The 19,214-nt window shown below is 44.8% G+C and overlaps 1 protein-coding gene across 1 annotated transcript in view; it reads right to left on the reverse strand.

Annotated features, from left to right (window-relative positions):
- CENPN (centromere protein N) overlaps positions 1-19,214 on the reverse strand; it is a 334,623-nt gene that overhangs the window by 112,967 nt on the left and 202,442 nt on the right. The window contains exon 9 of the mRNA XM_086945091.1: positions 624-681. Coding sequence (XP_086801217.1) covers positions 624-681 — 58 coding nt within the window. The remainder of the gene's footprint in view (positions 1-623; positions 682-19,214) is intronic.

Raw genomic sequence — 19,214 nt, forward strand, 5'->3', positions numbered from 1 at the left:
TGGAAAAAAGAATCTGAAGATGGTGACCACAGGAGGGAGCTTCCGCAGGAAGCTCACAAACGTCACAGAGGTCACCAAATGGAGGTAAGTTGTCGCCCACCCTATCTGGGTCAGAAAAAAAATTTAATAAATAAAAAGGGAAAATACGATAATTCCGGACCCAACCACGAGATGGCAGAATAATGCACAGCATAGTTAATCCAGAAAGACTCACGCTGCAAAACTAAATGGAATATTTTATATATGTAGCTCTCAATGTGTGTTCCTGAATCCCGAAAAAGCGGGACAAGTATTCTAATGTTTATGAACCATTAAAAATAGAAAGTTGCATGCTACAAGAGTAATGAGACATCTGTAAAACAGAACGATGTGTCGGTGTGGCAATTATATTTCCATAGAAACTTTGAAAGAATGCCGAAGTAGTGCTCAGAGCTGGGATATTAGCTATGGCCTGATGCAGAATACCAACCCATCCATTAACAGCGGTTATGCTTGATAAGCAGTTAATTCTCACAGAAGTGAAACAGAATTGCCTTTACTGTAACCTAAAACATTTTTTGCAGGTTGCACAGAAACAGCTGAAGAACAACTTACATCTTCTGATGCAGACCATACAAACTCACCTGGTTCTGGAGCAGCTTTTGTTTCCTTGAAAGGTTTTGAGGAGTGGGTCTGAAAGGACTGAAGAAGAAAAATGCATGTCATTGCTTGGTTGTAAAACTAGTTCTCTAAGCATGGGCATCTTTTTTTGAATGATTAAACATTAAAATATCTTATCTGTGAGCAGAATGATATCACTCGTTTAATTGGTCACATTCAAAAAACATACCTAGCGTGCCCAAAAAGTTTACAAAAATGCAGCTACTTTGAGTTCAAACTCAAAATTTTACAACACATTTGCCTAAAAGACTGTCTTTCAATTTTGTGGAGTGTTCAAAACTAATCAGGAAGGTCTGTATACAATTATCACTGCGTACGCAACATTCTGATATGGCAACTCTAAGGATTCCAGAAGCTCGACAGTTCCAGGACACACTGCACTCCACTCCAAAAGGAGTCCTTTCTGAAGGGACAGTCAGAGTAGTTATTCAAGATCAGGCTATACCCCTGATCTTGCAGGGTGGAGGATGATGAGATTCACGATAGAGAAGAACACATTTACTTGCTTTTGGTAATGCTAATTTGGATGGATATGACCGCTCCCCCTTTATATGAACTTTATCCCTGGTGCAATACTGGATCTAAAATTCCATCAGCAATCGCTTGTCTTCGTAACCAGTTTGCACTGTTTGACACAGAGCAAGTGTTGCAGGATTCTTGAAGCAGAGACGTAACTATTAACCTCTTCGCTGCGGATGACGAGCTCAGCTATTCATCAGCCACGGTGGTCATGTGCGGATGACTAGCTGAGCTCGTCATGTAACGCGGCTTTTTCAAATTTACCGCATACAGCGGGAAAAGCCGCCGCAGCGATGCGGTTAATACTGCAGCAGGTGCAATGGCACAGAGACCCAGAGGCCCGAGTAGCCCACTGAGCTCTGATCGTTTCAGTATCCTACAGTGGAGGGGCCCATTTTCCCGACTTGCCCCTGGCACCCTTGCTAATCCACCATGTCCAGGGTTTATTTAAAGGGTCAGAAGAACTGCTATATAAGCTGTGTCGGTTTTCACCCAGGGAGACCAGGAATGCAAAGGCCAATGCCACATTAAACAGAACACAACACAATTTCCAACTTCAAGAAGAGAGATGGTAAGGTGATCAGAAATCTGCGTCACTTTATCAGAAAAAAATTATAAAGGTAACTAACTAGGTCTTCTAGTGGGATTTGCTTTTGCAAATTGTTTGTATGAAACACTCTTGAAGCACTTCCGAGACTGAGAAGGAATGAGAACTGTCTTGCAGCCTAGACCGGAAATCTATCAACTACTCTCAAACGGAGATTGTGGTTAGTCCTTGCGAAGGAATGCACTGCATACCGAGCAGCTGCCTGAAAAACAAATTAAACTGGGAGAACCTCTAAGAAGGGCAGAGGTAGCTAGAACAGCTCTTACAATATGGGTTTGGAAAACATCAAGGAAATATTTACCAGACTAAATGAAGAAATGCACAAAATTAATTTAGAAAACAGAGGCGTGCTTGAAAGAAAGGAATGAGTCATCATTCACTTGGAATCTGGCACACCTATAGGTGCATATCCCTCAGAGACCCATGTCAATTAAGCCTCTCCATGTCGTTAAGATTAAGATGTGGGAAGGACAGCAAGTGGTATAAGAAGGAACAAATGGAATTCTAGGAAAACTTTAGGGAACAAGAGCGGGCTTAACCTCCAGAATCACATTCTCCTTAAAAAAACAAAGATTTGCAATGCAATAGGTCTCACAATTGCGAGATTTTTATTGTAGAGCACAGTGTCCCTGAAGCGGGCGCCATGCTCAGCATTCAAGTTTAACATTGAAAATGCAGTTGGTCTCGCATTTGTTGGAGTTAGAGCTATTGGCATTGTAAACAGCAATGCCGTTTAACTATGTGTTATGGAATGTATTTATGTGGTGTGTAGCTGAATTGTGTGTGTTGGAAAGGAATAGTTAGTGGTGTAATTGTAGATGCATGGAATTGTGTGGTGTGGATTAGATTTGGGTAGTGGAATTATGTGGCATGGACTGCCATGCAATTATAGGAATAGTAAATATTTGTACTGGAATTATGTGGAGTGGAATTTTGTGTTATGGAGTGCAATTATATGGAATGCTATTTTGTGTTGTGGATTGGTATGTAGTGGAGTTTAATTACATTGGGTGCTGTTGCATTGGTTGTGGTATGATGTGGAATTGTGTGGTGTGGATTAGTTGTATGTGTAATTGTGTTGAGTTGTGTTATGCGGTTTGGTGTCGAATTATGTGTTGTGGATTGCAAATGTGTAAAGTTGAATTGTGTGGTGTGGAACTGTGTGGATAGGTTTAGCTGTGTGGTGGCAAAAAAGAAGAAATAGGTAGGAGCTAAGCTTCAAATCTGTGTGTTTGGGTGTATAAAAAAAGATTTAGAGCTATTGGGGTTGTATATGTATTTTTCCTATATGTTATGGATTGGAGTGTATGTATGTGGTGTGTAGTGGAAATGTTTGGGTTGTATTGGAATTGTTAGTGGTGGCATTGTGTGGCATAGAGTAGTGGGATTATGTGGCATGGTGTGCAGTTGTATTATGTGGATAGTAAGTACTTGTTTTGAGTATTGGAATTATGTGAAGTGGGAGTGAGTGTAATGAAGTGTAATTATGATGAATGGTAATTTGTTTTGTGACAGGTTATGTAGTGGAGTTTAATTATGTGGTGTGCTGTTGAATTTTATGGTATGATGTTGAATTGTGGATTGTAAATTGGCTATATGTGGTGTGTAGTGGAATTGTGTTGTGGGGTAGAATAATGTTTTTTTTGTTGTAATTTGTGGTGTGGAATGGATTTGTGTTGTGTTGAATAGTGTGGCATAGAATGAAATTATGTTGAGTGGAATTATGTACATGGTGTGTAGTGTTTTCATGTGGATTGTTATGTGGTATAGAGTGTATTTATGTGGGGTGTATTTATGTGGTATTGAGCAGTGTGTAATTAGGTGGAGCTGAATTATGTGGTGTTGAGAGGTATGTGGATTGTAAAAATGTGGTGTGGTTGTATGGATTGGCGCTGTATTGAGTGATTGCGTGTGTAGCATGCAGTTGGTTGGAGTGGTGTTGCATAAAGGAGTGGGGTTGCATGGAGTGGTTCTGTGTGGAGTGGCTTTACATGAAGTGGCACTGTGTCGGTGGCGCTGCAATGATTGACGCTGCATGGAGATGGTGTGGTGCAGAGTGGAGTGCAGTTGAGTAGAGTGGGGCAGCATTGCGTAGAGTGAAGTCAGTTGCGCGGAGTGGCGTTATCTGTCTAGGACTTAAGCAATCATATGATAAACCCTTGTCAAAGAGTGCAAGCAAAACACCTGAAACAAAAAAGGGAATAATAGGTAACAAAGTGAAAACGGAAAGTGGCTTAACCGGGTCAGGAGTAGGACATAAGAGCCTGCAGCTCAGCTGTCATCCAGACATTAGAAGCATCGTCGGCAGCCATTGACTGACTGGAGCAAACACTGACTGGTTAGGGGGAATTGGCTTAACCGGTGGGGCATCATAGGACGCTGATGGTGGCTAAATGGAGGACAGAGGTGCACTTCCCCACCCAGAGGCATGAACAGGCACAATTTTGGTAGAATCTGGCTCTCTCCTCCAGCTGCAGATCCCCCACACCACTGCACCCCTCACTAGATTCTGAAGAGGAAAACCAGGGAGGGTCTGTGGCACAAATCGTGCGACAATCTGGCCCCAATGGCAAAATGGAATCTAGGGAAGGGGAGCACAGTAGGGAGTAGGACGGACCCGAACCACGAGAGGGCTTGGGATGAGGTGGAACTAAAGAAAGACCAGGTACAAACCTCAATGCGATGGGCAGGGCCTTGTCTGGCTTGCAGGAACACCCCAAATACTGCAGTGGTGACCTTATGGGAGCCCCCGGTTAGCACAGAGGCATGCTCCCTTGCTAGAGGAATAGATCAAGAAAAAGTGAACAGTGGAAAATTTGGGCAGATCCCTTGGCCTGAAGAGAGCAAGAACCTTAGTGGGTGGCTGTCTCTGGTGCGGTCAAGTGGGCAGAGGGAAGATTAAAAGACTGGTCGTAGTGTAATCTTAAAGCAGAAGCCGGAAAGCCATGGGGAGCCCAAAGCTAAGATAAATACAGCTGCGTAAAGGGATGCAGATAAGATTGAGGCAGCACTTCAGACCCTACACAACCGCAGCAAAGGAACTAGGGACACTTCCTAGACGTGGACACCAGGAATGTCTATTACAAGTATGTAGGAAGCAGGCTCTATATATACACTATACCAAAATAAGGTATAGTGTACACAGTCCAGTGGAACCCCAAAGGTAGGCAAAAGTAAAAGTACATAGCACCTCACTATTTGTGGTAGTGTGGGCGAGCAATAAGGCTTTATCAAAGGGTAGTGTTAAGCATTTGTTTTACACTCTCAATCAGCAAATGATGTCACACACTCAAAGACTGAACTCAGACCAATTTTGTTTGTATAAAAATATTGATTTCTTTTATTTGTAGAACCAAGCCAAGTCTGGCACATGTAAGTGAAAAATGCTTCGCAAAATATTATGCAGTGTTTACAAGTGAACGCAAGTTCAAATGCAGTTGTTTGAAACACAGGTAAGTTTAGGTATTAAAATTACTGTACAGATTACTTTTTAAGTTACTTTGGCTACTTAGTGTGATATGCCTAGATATCACATTGGGACATTCCTTAGAGAAAAGGTAAGTAAAATCTGTTTTGCAAAATTTTATTTTTTCAAGTTTCAATACAAATAAACAACACACAGAGAAAAACAGTCAATTGACTTCTATGGAGAGAAATTAAATTATCAGTCACAAATTAAGTACTCTGTCTTCGGGGTTGAGTTTCTGGGGTTAGAACAAGGGTACCCCCAGGGTAGAGGATGAACTCAAAACACCCTCAGCAGCACTAGGGCGGCCGAGTGCAGAGTGCTGAGGCCCAATGTTACCGGTGGTGGCCTCCAGTTGGTGGCTGCTTTACATCAATCTAAGTGTGTTTCCTTTTTCCCCTTTCATGTACTAAAGCTTAAGACAAAGTAAAAAAAATTATTTAACTCCCGACAGAACAAACTTAACCTCAGATTTCAGATACCCAGGTTCTGAGGGTCACTGGGTAACCCCATTATACTTAATGGGAACTGGGTTTGGGGAGCAAAGCTCCTGGTGTTAGGCTCAGTGCAAAGTGGGATCTGAGTTAGCACCCAAAGTACACCTGCAACGGCGCAGGGGCGGCTGGGTGTAGGGTGCTATTTTGGTGCCGGGTGCCTTGTTGATTTTAATGGGGATTCTCTGGTTTTCAAAAAAGACCGCAGACTCGGACGAAGATCTTCTGGAGGTGACCACCAGTTGGAGAGGTAAGTTGTGATGCCTGGGGACGCTGGGACATAGTCCGTTGGGCCACCCAAGGCCGTGGGGCTTCCAGTGCAGGAGTGTCTTAAAGCAGGGTGTTTCTCTTACCAGCTCTAGAGAAGGTCACGGGTATCCTCGAGAAAGAGGCTGCAGGCTTTGCTGGGGGATTCAAGGCAGGTCAGGGATCACCGGATCTCTGGTCAGGATCGCCGGGGAGACTTCCTTGTGGTGTTGGGCCACTCTAACTCAGGCCGTGGGCAACGGTGCGTGAGTGGTGCAGACTCTCTGATTTGACTGGAGCCAGAGTCTGTGGGTGAAAAAATCCTTTGTTCACAGGAGAGACAGTCTTCTCTTTGGAAGGCAGGGCAGGTCCTCGGGGCTCTTGAGATTGCTGGCTGCAGAACACACTGGAGTTTGAGGTGGTGGCAGGCCGTTAGGGCTGGGGTGAAGTCAGTGGGCGTCCTCTTTTTAGCGTCATCACTGCTGTTCGGTCCTTCTTTTCTTCTAGGTAGTTTCTTTTCTGAGGAGGCTAGATTAGGGGGTGCCTCTAAATACTAGATTTAGAGGCGTTACCGGTAAGTAAAGGTTTGGACCAATGGATCCCTTCCTTGGGGTAGATACTCCCCCTATAATGCCACCTTCCAGTGGGAGGGGGCATTTGCCTCCCTCTGGTTGGCTGGGTACCCCATCTCCAAGATGGCGGGGACTGAGAGTTGTGCTTCACCTTGCCTCCCGCACCAGAGGGGTGGGGTTGGCAAAGGTGGGCCCACCTCCCTTGGTTTTCCCACCAAAGTGGGGGTCAGAACCAGTGGGGACAAGTTTCTGGAAGCAGCAAAAGTCCTGGGGAAGCTCACAATGGCAGTAAGGCTTTGAAGCCTCCCCTTCGTGGACCCTGCCAATCCTGGGGGAGGAGGCTTGGCACTTCGCCCCAGGATGTGCATGGTTTCCAGGGGTCCAGAAACATGTCTGGTGGTGGCAGCTGGTGAGCCTGCACGAAAGTGTTCGGTCATTTTTCAGGGGGCATCTCTAAGATGCCCTCTATGTGCATTTTTCATTTAATCCCACACTGGCACTGTGGAGTTCATAATGACTAACTCCCAGCACCATATACTCTTAATGGCATTACTGCACTTACAATGTCTAAGAATTGGCTTCGACACTGTAGTGGTACAGGGCTCATGCACCTGTACCTTCACCGGTGGTATAGTGTACCCAGCTAGAGGGGTGGCTGATCTATGCCAGGGCAGTGGGTTGTAGGCATGGCACACAGGGATGTATCCCATGTCGACTCTTCACTTTGTTCTGCACCAAAACAAGCAGCCTGCAAAGGCAGTGTGTGTGTGTAAAGGTACAAAGCCTCAAATAGTGGCACAATAAGTGCTGCAGCCCTTAAAGGCCTTCTCTGTTCACAGTGCCTTGGTGACCTGTGGTACCATTTACCAGGGGTTGGCCTGTGGCCTGAGAGTGCCAATTGGGTGTGTTTTAATGCAGTATTAGGGAAGCAACATAGGCTCTGATAACCTGTCTGGCAGGAGCCCAGTACATCAGCAGTTCAGCAAAACGTAGGGGCAACCATGCAAACAGAGGGCACTTTCTTACAAAGTGCACCAAGAAAGGCTGAAGCTAGGACGAGGGAGACACACCAAGTGGAGAGCTAGGTTGTAATTAGAATTCACACTGGAAAAAAAAATACAATAGCACATGCCAAGGACATATTAGAAAAGACAGTGCAGAACCCCCTCAGAGAAAAACATCAAAAATCAGGGGCCCATCACTGAGTGGTGCCTACAAAGCCCTTTAATTCTATATCGTAAGCTAACAGGGGTGTTGAAGACAGAGAGGTTTGGTGCGAGGCTGCAGCCATGGTAGTTGCCAGGCACAGATATATCCCAGAGGTGGTAAATGTTTAGTATGAGGAGGGGTACAGAGCTGGTTAGGCCACATATGAACCCCTGAGAGCTTTCCACTTAAACCACGCCTGGGTCTCACTGGCCTTCTGGAATGCTCAGGCCATCGAAACACAAGAATATAGGCAATGCCAGATAGAATAAATGGGTGTGGTTTATTAAGAGCTAGAGAGTAATGTCTGGCTAATAAGGATACCTGGAGATGCAGTATTGAGAGGGGTGCAGTGGGGATTTACCTCAGACCAGTGTCTTATCTGCAGAACTGACCAAAATCAATATAAGAAAAAATACCTACATGAGACATGGCTGGAAGAATAGACAGGAAAGAAAGTCAAAGAACTGTGGGCCAAGCTGGGATTCAGCTGAAACGCAGCCTCCCTTTCCCCAGACAAAGATCCCAACTCATCACAACATAGACCTCGCGTTACCCCTGGGGGGAGGGGGATCACTTTCATTGTTGGTAAATGGGAGAACATAGGATGCTAGCAAACCTTTTCCATGAGGATAAGACAAAACTCTTTCTTACAATGCAAAAACAATGACTGATTCCAAAAATATCTGACAGGTACTGATAATGCCAGCTCAGACACTGAGCCTTAGATCCATGTAAACAAAAGTAGCCACAAGGAAACCAACCCATTTTAAAAAGAGGATTCAGTCCTTGCTGTTTCTAGATGTGTCCAACATACTTAAAGCATCGGAAGCAAGTGGTCATGCCAAGCGGTCCTACCATCTTAGGTGGGGTTGGGGATTCAAAGGGACATTTGCAGAGGAAGCACATGCTTTGCTTTAGTCCAACATCCCCATGTAGTGCAGGAATATTCCACTTAGTGAACAGGCTTTCAATATTATGTGCCAAAGTTAAACAACATTATGCTTACATTGCACCTTTCTGACTGTGTTAGAAGTGTACTGGTGACGCAGACAAGATGGAGGAAACTTCCTTAATGTTGATGGTCTTGCCCTACCATTTGGATATTTTATAAGGATGTCCTTAGATGCATCAGGAGAACATTGATATTTTACATTCCTACAGAGCCAGCAATAACCATGATGGGCTTGTGTTCTGACATTCGCTCTTATATATGCTGGAAGCAGTTTAGAGCTCTATTGCCCTGTGGCACAATAGACTCTGGCGGTAAGTACTATTATTAGAACAGATAATGTGCAATATAACACAAACAGAACATAAACTTACCATGAGGTGGAGCCCATTAAAACAATATTGCATCAGAATAAAACAGCCATGCCGCTACTCTGCTCTTACTTCAGTGAGGGAAGAACAATATGTCCCTGCTCTTTTACAGAGTACACATTTTAAAATATGCAAGAGCAATTAATACCATATCACTGTTTTTCCATGTGTATGCTCTTCATGCTACACTGAACTTGGGCCTGTTTTTCTCTTTTGATAAGGAGGGAAGACCCGCTGGTATTTTAACATACTTATGGCTTGTAAGACAACATGGGAAAACTTAATAAATCTGCAACGGATTTTAAGGCTGCTGCACCTCTTACTCCACTGCTCCATATTTTATTCGATATTTACTCGATATTTACAACACATTTTTATTTTGACAATGAATAAAAGTGGTATATTCAATCAAGTGTTTCTCAAAGGATCATTTTCAATAACAATCATTGCATACAAAAAAAACTTGTCTGGTACATGTACATTTTATTAAGGATTTTTTTTAATAAAATTAAAATTTATTAAACCGTTTTCCATACTACAGCACATAAGCAGAAATATTCTACTCTGCCTGAATATTAAAGAGCTGTTAAGGAAGATACTGTTTTTAGTCTACGGCAAACAACTTAATAAAAATAAAAAATTCGATTGTTTCAACACTAGCTCAAGGACCATAATGCACACTTTAAAAACGTACTGGTAATACTAGTACAATGCCAATCCTGGTCACGTAGCCTGCATTGTAAAGATGCAGGGGACTGTTCAGGGTTGTGGAACTAACCTCTGAAATAAGTACTTCAATTCCATGAACTATAAAAGCATAACTATCAGCCTCAAACACGGTTTAAAGTAGTGCAAGAGCAGACTATAAATATATTTTAAAGAAAAAGGAGTCAGACAGACGCATCAATGGTGGTTTAAAACATTACATGCTGCTTAGGATCACTTTACCAGTGTTTTGATTCAGCAGGATTATATCATCCTGCTATGCCTGTGTAATTGGAGGGGACAATGTTTTTTTTTAAATACAGAGGTTAATAAGGAGCTAAAGCCACATTGGCAGAGAACAGTGAAATCTACTTATGTACAGATTAAGTCTGGGCACCGTGGACAGAATACATCGTTTACTGGGGGATGTACATCGATGATGTCATTTGCTTATGGTCAGGACCAGTGGAGCGCCTGGAAGAATACTTTGCCTATCTCAATGACAATATGTTTAATATCAGGTTCACTATGCCTTATAACAAACAATGTATTAACTTCTTAGACATTACATTCTACATCGAACAGGGTACCATTCACAGTAAACTCTATTGTAAGGAGACGTCCTGCAACTCGGTGCTTCATGCATCCAGTGCACACGCGAGTTCGGTTATAAAGAATATACCCTTTGGAGAACTAACTCACATTAGGAGGAATTGTAGTGAGGGAGCGAACTTCCAGGTAAATGTTGCTGAAAGTAAGCAGAGGTTCCTTAAACGTGGGTACGACAGGAAGAACTTGGAAAAAGCTGAAGCTAGGATATATAATGTTGACAGGGATGCTATCCTATTAGATAAGTGTACCACAAGACAACAGGGTAACAACAAAAAAACTAAGGCCAGATTTGTGACAATACACTATGCATAGTGACAAGATCTTCAATGTATTTCGCAAAAATTGGCACTTACTCACAGAAATCCCAGGTTTGAGAGAGAATGTGGATAGTAGGCCCTCCATTACATATAGGAGGGGTGTGACCCTGCGAAACCACTTACGTCCCAGTTATGTAACTACTCCTTCCAACAGGGGGACTTGGATGCCACCGTTACCCAAAGGATTTTTTTACTTGCGGGACTTGTAATGTTTGTACCATGGGAAAAAATAAAATCAGAACTTTGTGTAAAAGGACGGTTGCTTTGTGTCCGTATGTATGATCCATTATTTTGAGAATAAGTACATTTCTGTGAAAAGGATAAGGGAGTGTCCCGGAGGTGACGCCTCTAACTCAGGCCATATGAGAATTTGGTTGGTAAATAAGAGATTGACAACAATACTTATGTATACTGTTTATAAACTTAGGACTTTCTATTTAATGTATATCATTCCAGTGGTGATATGTCTAACCTATATCTTGTTGAGAATCCGTTCGACTAATAAGAGATTAACAATAAGACTTATTAATACTGCACTTGTAGGACTGCTTAATCCAAAGTCTAGTATTGGACCCACAGGCAGGATAGGGGTCATTTTGATTATGATTTTTTCTGTTCGGCACAGTGTCTTGCCCTGCACATATATGCCCACTCTGGAATTGCCAACACCTGCAGGGGATCATATGACGGAGCCTTGTGTTAATATGACATTAGCGACTACCTCATTTAATCTACAGGTTTTCACATCATGGATATACATATGCCTCTGGCCCCACAAGTGTGTTTAACTTTTTAAATGCAGACATATATTTTTCATGTTCTTGTCCATTTAGGATGTTTAAGGCACTCTATATGGTTTTCCATCTTACATATGTATAGGCTTTTGACTCACTGAGGTGAATAACATGATATATATATATATATAGTTTAAGGCACTCTATATGGTTTTCCATCTTACATATGTATAGGCTTTTGACTCAATGAGTTGAATAACATATATATATATATATATATATATATATATATATATATATATATATATATCCTTTTTGGAATCTTTTGGAAGTTGCAATATGGGCTCGTTATGGGTTCAGGAACTATTTGTGACGAAGGAGGAGAAGTGCTAGTTAGCTTTTACATCCATGTGCTGCTTAATATACATTTTGACATGGTTTAAATTGTGGACATCGAAAATATTATTTTAGATGTTACACATTGATATCAGAATAATTATATGGCTTATGATTATGTATATAGACTATATTGTCTACAAACTGGTCATATCGTTCCTTACTGTTTTGGAATTAATTGCATCAGTGTAGGTTTTTTCGACACAATACTTGCAGTTAATCATGGTTTAATTGCATATTTAAAGATGGCGCTTAAAGTAGCGCCTTTGTCTCTTTCTTCGATACGAACTGGCTTTGGTGCCTGTCTGCAGCACAGTGAAGTCATCCACACGCGTCTTAGTGTGGACCTGAGTGCTTTAAAAACTGCCGGGAAGCCTGATAGTGTATCCATGGATTGTGACATTTTTTGGACCTCAATGCCGTGACTCTACGCGTAATGAGGGTAAGTGGAACGACCGGACGCTGTGAGGAGGGGGAACTTGTCATAAGAGTTATCTCCTTGTTAAGTTTACTAGTACACATAATTTTAGCCCCATTTGAACTACTAAGGCGGTTATGTTAATATACAGCCACATTCAAACATGGGTTACGAGTTAGTTGGAGTTTGTGGTTTTTTAACAACATTTTTATTCCGTCGGGCATTATGGAATTGTATATAGTTGGGCGGTGTCAATAAAGCACTGGCCTGGGGGGCTTGTACCTGTGCCAGCAGTGTTCTATGGCTTCTCGTAACACCGCCTTTGTAAGCCACCTACTATCAATATCTGATTATATATTCAGATATGGGAGTACTACTATGGTACAACATCCTTTTACGCACAGCGCGCTCTTTTGCACCACTTGCCGGATATGGACATGTCATTATAGTCTGTTAGTATACGTGCAGCGAGTTCTTTTTTATTACCTGCCTAGAATCCCCTGGGTGGGCAGTCCCAATATGTTCTCTCTTAGGTGTATAACTAAAAGCTTTTTGAAGGGGCTTATTAGGCTCTTACTACTAATTCTATAGATTTGACACGCCATTGGATTATTTTCCCTATAGATTCTGTGTCTTTGAGATGTATCATGATCTCCCGTGAATATTAGCCTAAGGACCCACATTACAGACCTTTGTGTAAGTATGTGTTTTTTTTTATGACTATTGAAACACCGTGTTATGTGAGACTCTTTGCTAACAACTTCCTGCTTTTTATTGTCAACTGTGGTATAGTTTCTATCAAAAGGGAACTCTGTTGCCTGGATGTTTTAGTCTCCCTTTTTCAAATTAACTAGTAAATGTGCCACTTTCTTGTCTTCCATATCAACAACCCATAGTTGGCTGTACATATTCTTCTTTGTGGTGTATATTTAGGGTAATTAGATTATGTATATTTGATTTTTAGAAGGTGTACACTTCTGCAGCTCCACCTACTCCTTTTGTTGTATATTTCTCTATCTCGCCGTAATTGACTTCAAGCCCCGGGTTGGAGCTGTGCTACATACTGTGGGACCGCCAAATTCTAGGTATTGTTTGTTTACATATTCTCTTATGGACATAGGATTGATTGATATATAGGGATTCATTTGTTTCTTTGGACTTAGAATCCGCACACTCATTGCTTATATATTTATTGTACTCTTTACATTTGTTCTTTTTGTATTGATTTTATGGACACAGTTCTTTCTCTACAAATATTTCCGTGGACTTGTTGCTTTCCGACGTTACAATGGTGTGACACAGGAAGTAGTATTAAGAGTTGGAGAATTCAGCTCGTACAAGATATACCTTTCTTGACCAACTACGCCTGTTACAGTTCCGATAAGGGTGAGGATATGGGCACTTTTCAATATGTTATTCATTTTTTTTTTTTGTTGACAAATGTCATCAAAGAGGAGCATCAAGTAGGGTACCAATTTGTCTTGAAAAGCCTTATAGAAGGCCAATGTAAGGCCATCCGACCCCGGGGCGCTGCCTGACCTCATCCCCTCCAGGGCCTCCGTAATCTCCTCTTTCTGGAATGGCGCCATCAGGAATTCTCGTTGCCAATCAGCTAAAAAGGGCATCTGGATGTAACTCAGATAGTCATCTATCTCCTCCTCCAGGTGGCCTGATTTCGAAGTATACAGTGCGGTATAATAAGCGTGGAATTCCGCCAGTACATCCTGTTCCCCGGCCACCACCTCACCACTAGCTGTCAACAATTCCTCAACCACCAGGGGCGGTCTGCTATTTCGCATCAGTTTAGCCAGCAGGGAGCCAGGGCGGTCTCGTTCCCCATACGTGCGTGCTGTGGCGTACTTTCCCATATGTTGTATCTCCCTATCCGCCTCGTCATGAAACTCCGATAGCAGGGACTTAAGTCTCTCGGTTATGTGCGCATCTCCCACACCCCCCGCTTGGCGCTCCAGTTCAGACAGTTGAGACTCCAGATATTTCAAACGCTGCCTGATAGCCTTAAGCACCCCTGAGTGCTTGGCCATCGTCATCCCGCGTATATACACTTTGAAAGCATCCCAGAGCACCTGGACACTATCCACAGACCCCACATTAGTCGAAAAATAAGTGTCAATATCCTCAGCTAGTTCCCCTCTGAAGGCCTCATCTAGCAGTGAATACGGGGGGAACCTCCATGTGAACGGGGGTATCCTTCTAGCCGGGGCCTCTAATAGCAAAAGCAGCGGTGAGTGGTCAGATAACGTACGAGGCAATACTGCACACCCTCTTACTGAATTAAGGAGGGAGTGGGAGACAAACCAGTAATCAATCCTCGTGTGTACATTATGATAGGCTGAGTAATGAGTGAAACCACCCTTCCCCGGATGGCTATGACGCCACACACATCCAGCAGATCAAGTTTCACCAGCTCCGCCTGCATAAGCAACGCCGAGGCCGCCGGGGGCCTGGGAGCACCAGCAGATATATCCAGCTCCGGGTTCAACACGAAATTGAAATCTCCCCCCCATAGCAACCTGGAACCTTCATACTGTCTACAGAGGTCCGCCAATGAGGTGTAAAAGGCGGGAGTGTCGTAATTGGGGCCATACACATTCACAACCAACAAGTCGTGGCCTTTCCCCACACAGCGAGTAATAGCATACCGACCCTCCGGGTCCACAACAACCTTCTGCAACGTCAATTGAGATTTGGGATTGGCCCACGTAAGCACACCCCTCGCATGTGTAGTGAAACCTGCAGCAACACAAGCACTCCCCAGACCCCTGGTCAGCAACATAGGACTAGACAGAGGCAGGTGGGTTTCTTGGAGCAGGGCAAGATCAACCTGGTGCCGTTGCAAATAAGCTAGTACCTTCCTGAGTTTGCGGAAATCATTCAGCCCCCTCACATTCCAAGATAGTAGTCTAAGAGAGTTGGGGCCGCTCTCCGGCCCTAGAGTCTCAGCATCCACCATTGCAGCACAGGGAACAAATCAGCGTCGCACAGGTGGCACAGTGAACACAATCCGGTAGTAGGCCACTCTAAACCCTTCCCCCAACAAACCCCAAAAAACAAATGGAACATGATCAACAAAAGAAGATTAGAGCAAACACCCACCCACCCACAGCCGACCAACCCCAACCCGGTCAGACAGAGCCCACCACCCCCCACCATCTCCCTACCCCAAGAAAAAACACTACAGACCCAAGGGGCCCTCAGGGGAGCCAGCAGAAGGCCGAAAGCGCAGGGGCAGAGGTTCCCAGCTAGACAACAGTACAATTGGGTCAAGGACCTCAAACCTCAGTGGCTCCAACACCCTGCCCCCCAGTACTATTCAGCACCCTCACCAGCTCAGGATACACACCGTCAAAGAACTAGTCTCCCGAACGCGGGAGAGCCCTCCCCCAAGCTACCAGCAAAGAGTAAGACGTGCAGCCGCCGGAGCAGTCCACCAGTATCATGATCGTACCACATAGTTTCGATTAATTAGATGTGCAGCACCTGCAGCAGAGTCAATCACACAGAAGGGCCTAGTCGACCCAGCGAAGCGTCTACTTATTCGGTTACCCTTGGCCGTCCATAGTAGCCGCCTCATCCGAGTCCTCACGTTGGCTCCTCGGGCTGTTGCGTTGTTCCTTGGCCCACTCCTTCAGAGATTTTTTCAAGTCCGCAGGGTCAGTGAAAAAGTGTGAGTGTCCCTGCTTGTTGATTCGGAGTCTTGCAGGGTACAACATGGCGTAGTCCAGCCCCAGATCTCTCATCTGTTTCTTATACGGGGCGAAGCGCTTCCTCTCTTCCTGCACTCTCGCCGTGAAGTCCGGATATAGGGAGATGTTCATGCCCTCAAATTGCAAGTTTCCTTTCTCCCTCGCCAGCCGGAGCGCCAGATCTCTGTCCCTATAGTTCAAAAGCTTTGCAATAATCGGCCGCGGCGGTAGTCCTGGTTGCGGTTTCGGCCCCAGAGTGCGGTGAGCCCTCTCGACAATAAACATAGGGGAGAAGCTCTCCTCCCCCAACAGTGTCTGGAGCAGCTTCTCCACAAATAACTCCATTTTACCAGTGTTGGTAGATTCCGCCACTCCGGTGATGCGGACGTTGGAGCGCCGTGAGCGTGCCTCCAAGTCCTCCGTCTTGTCTTGAATGACTTGGAAGAGGCGTCCGAACTGCTTACGGTCTTTATCCCATTCCGTTTGGGCTTCCTCCGCTTCCGTTAGCCGCCGTTGTGCCATATCCAGCCGTTCAGCATGCTTATCCACCCTCTCCGACATGCGGTCCATCCTAAATGACAGCGCGTCGATTTTAGTGCCAATTGCTGCCATGCTGTCCTGTAGGCCTTTTTCCATGGTGCCCAGCATTTCACGGATGTCTGCACACAATGTGCTGTCTGATGCCGAAGGCCGCGGCAAGGCATCCGGGGCAGGCCCTTCGGCACCTTTCGCTTTCCGCTGATCAAACGACAGTTTGGGTTGGTTCTTGTCGCCTTTCCTCATAGCGTTCCTGGTTGTCATTCAGCAAGGCGCTCAACTGCCAGTGATCTATCGCCAGCGAGCGTTGGTGGGGTAGAGAGGAGAAACTGGGGGAGCAAGCACCGTAGGACAAGATGTTGCGCAGCAAGAAATGCGTCCAAGATGGCGGCTAGTCGCCCCGCAGTACGAGTAGGCCCAAAAGCCAGGCAGGGACACCACCAAGCACTCCTACAGATCCGGAGCACACCAACGTCGAGCAGTTGGGCCACCACACTCCAAAACACTTCCAATTTCGCAGCTCCACAGCGATCCCAGAGACATGGAAGGTTCGGGCAACGGCCGATGGCACCCTCCCCAGGGAGGTGGCGGTCCGCCCGTGGTTCCTTCAACGTTCAATGGTACCTCAATGCGCCAGCACTTCTGTACCCATCGGGTGAACAAACGAGGGCCAGGCCACCACGGCTGCGCTCGGGAGCACGGCGTAATATCGCGTAGCAGGGCCAGCTGTGTAGTCGCAGAAGAGGCAGATCGGCACCACTCTAGTGTCGCGGGCCGCACGCAGCGTGACGCAGCACGGGCGGCTTCCCAGGATAGACCGTGGACTGCGGCCTGGTCCGCCACTTCGCCCTCCTCCAGACTGCAAAGCGACACCACACCGGATTTCGACCGGGGAAAAGCCCTCCACCAAGTTGAGGTGGAGACAGAGAGTCCTCCACAAATTTCAGAGCCAGCCAGACGCCGAAAGGATAGTTTTGTCGAATGTTAAAGGGGCTCAGGCGAGGAGCTCAGCGCTCACACGTCTTTCATGGACGCCGGCAAGCTCCGCCCCCCTTCAATATGTTATTCATGACTCTAATCTCGCTGTGTTCATAGAAGATAAATTTGATTTGAATATAGTGGATAGAGCGGCACATACTATGTGTGTTTCCCTCAATCCAGACATATAGCAGTTCAGACTATGGGCAATATTGTTTGTAAACTTGGACTGATATGTTGTCTTTTACATATCTTTTTGTTTAATTTACCGCAGATAGATCGTGGTATTTGTGATTGGAAAAATACGAAACAATAGGATTGGGACTACCACGTCCAAGGCCAGTATTCTGGGCCCACCTTACGAGTTTACACACACACTTTTCGGTGAGAGTGATATTTTATTATTTTTTCTCTCTTGCTCTACGTTTGAAGAGTCCTGTTTATTTCCCCCAGGGCTTTTTGGACATTTGCCCTTTGTATATGTTTCTTTTGCTTTTTTCCCTTCCAGTGATCAGTTTAAATGTGGCGTTCTAGATCATGAGACGCTGAGAGTTAATTATCATATTATACAGGTTTAACCATATATTGAGTGGGGGGTTCTATTATTTGGTTAACCCCTGTCTCTTTTACTATATAGGGATGTCTTTATGATTTTAGGCTTGATTCAAATATGTCATGTATTAGTGCCATGTTTGTTCTGTGTTAATAGGATTAATTATGTCTAGGTGTATTTTTACATGTATTTTTATATATGTTTTTTCTTTTTGTTCTTGTCCTATGTAAATGTAAAATATAGATATGTATATATATGTAGTTATTTATGTATTGTCTTGTGTTGCAGCCCTGAGGAAGTTCCTTTTTCAGGAACGAAACGCATTGGCAGGTATTTTTATGAAGAAAAATAAAGAACTTTTAGAAACGAAGAAACCAGTTTGTGACTTCATCTCTGGTGCTGCCTCTACTCTTGCATTGAATTTTGTTTCTGGATTTCCAGTCGGCCAGAGGTGCAGCAGGTCCTGCGGTTGGCTGGCATAGGACTTTACTTTTTGAAAATTTCTTTTTTATTGTTGCATCATGCGGATCATCAGTAAAAGCATTACGTCATCACGGGGGAGCGTCAACATTCCGCACCCCCCGGTTATGCACAACTTTTTGAACACATCCATACATGGCAGTTATCATGACATAATCAATTTGTGTTTTGTCTTTTCACCCCGAACCCCCCCCCCCAACCTCCATGTAAACACCCCCGGGCAACAGAGACCTCTATTTGAGGCCCCCCTTCCCGCCCTCTGCCCCCCCCCCCCCCAAGCAGCTCGTCCCCTTTACCTCCACTCTACCACCAAATCCCTGTGCCCTCCTCACTCCTCAAGGCATGTGTCGTGAACATACGTCGTCTCATCACCCCAGTCCTTCCAGGTTCAACAGGTTCAGACCAGTCACACATGAGACCACCCCAGTGGTCAATTTCGCCCCCCGCATTCCCCCCCCCTACTCGAGTCCGTGATAGTGCCGCCACTTGGCCCAGATTTTGCGGAATTTTCTCGGGCATCCCCTCGCTTTATACGTAACCCTTTCAGCCGCCATGTACATGTCTAGGCCTCGCCTCCAGTCATCCAGATTGGGCCTTCCTGGCGCCCCCCACATTCTCGCTATATCTCTTTTGGCTACTACCAACGCCAGCAACAAAAAGATGAGTGAGTGCCGCGTGACATCCACC

The sequence above is a fragment of the Lissotriton vulgaris genome, chromosome 12 (genome assembly GCF_964263255.1).
Source record: "Lissotriton vulgaris chromosome 12, aLisVul1.2, whole genome shotgun sequence".
NCBI classification, from domain to species: domain Eukaryota; kingdom Metazoa; phylum Chordata; class Amphibia; order Caudata; family Salamandridae; genus Lissotriton; species Lissotriton vulgaris.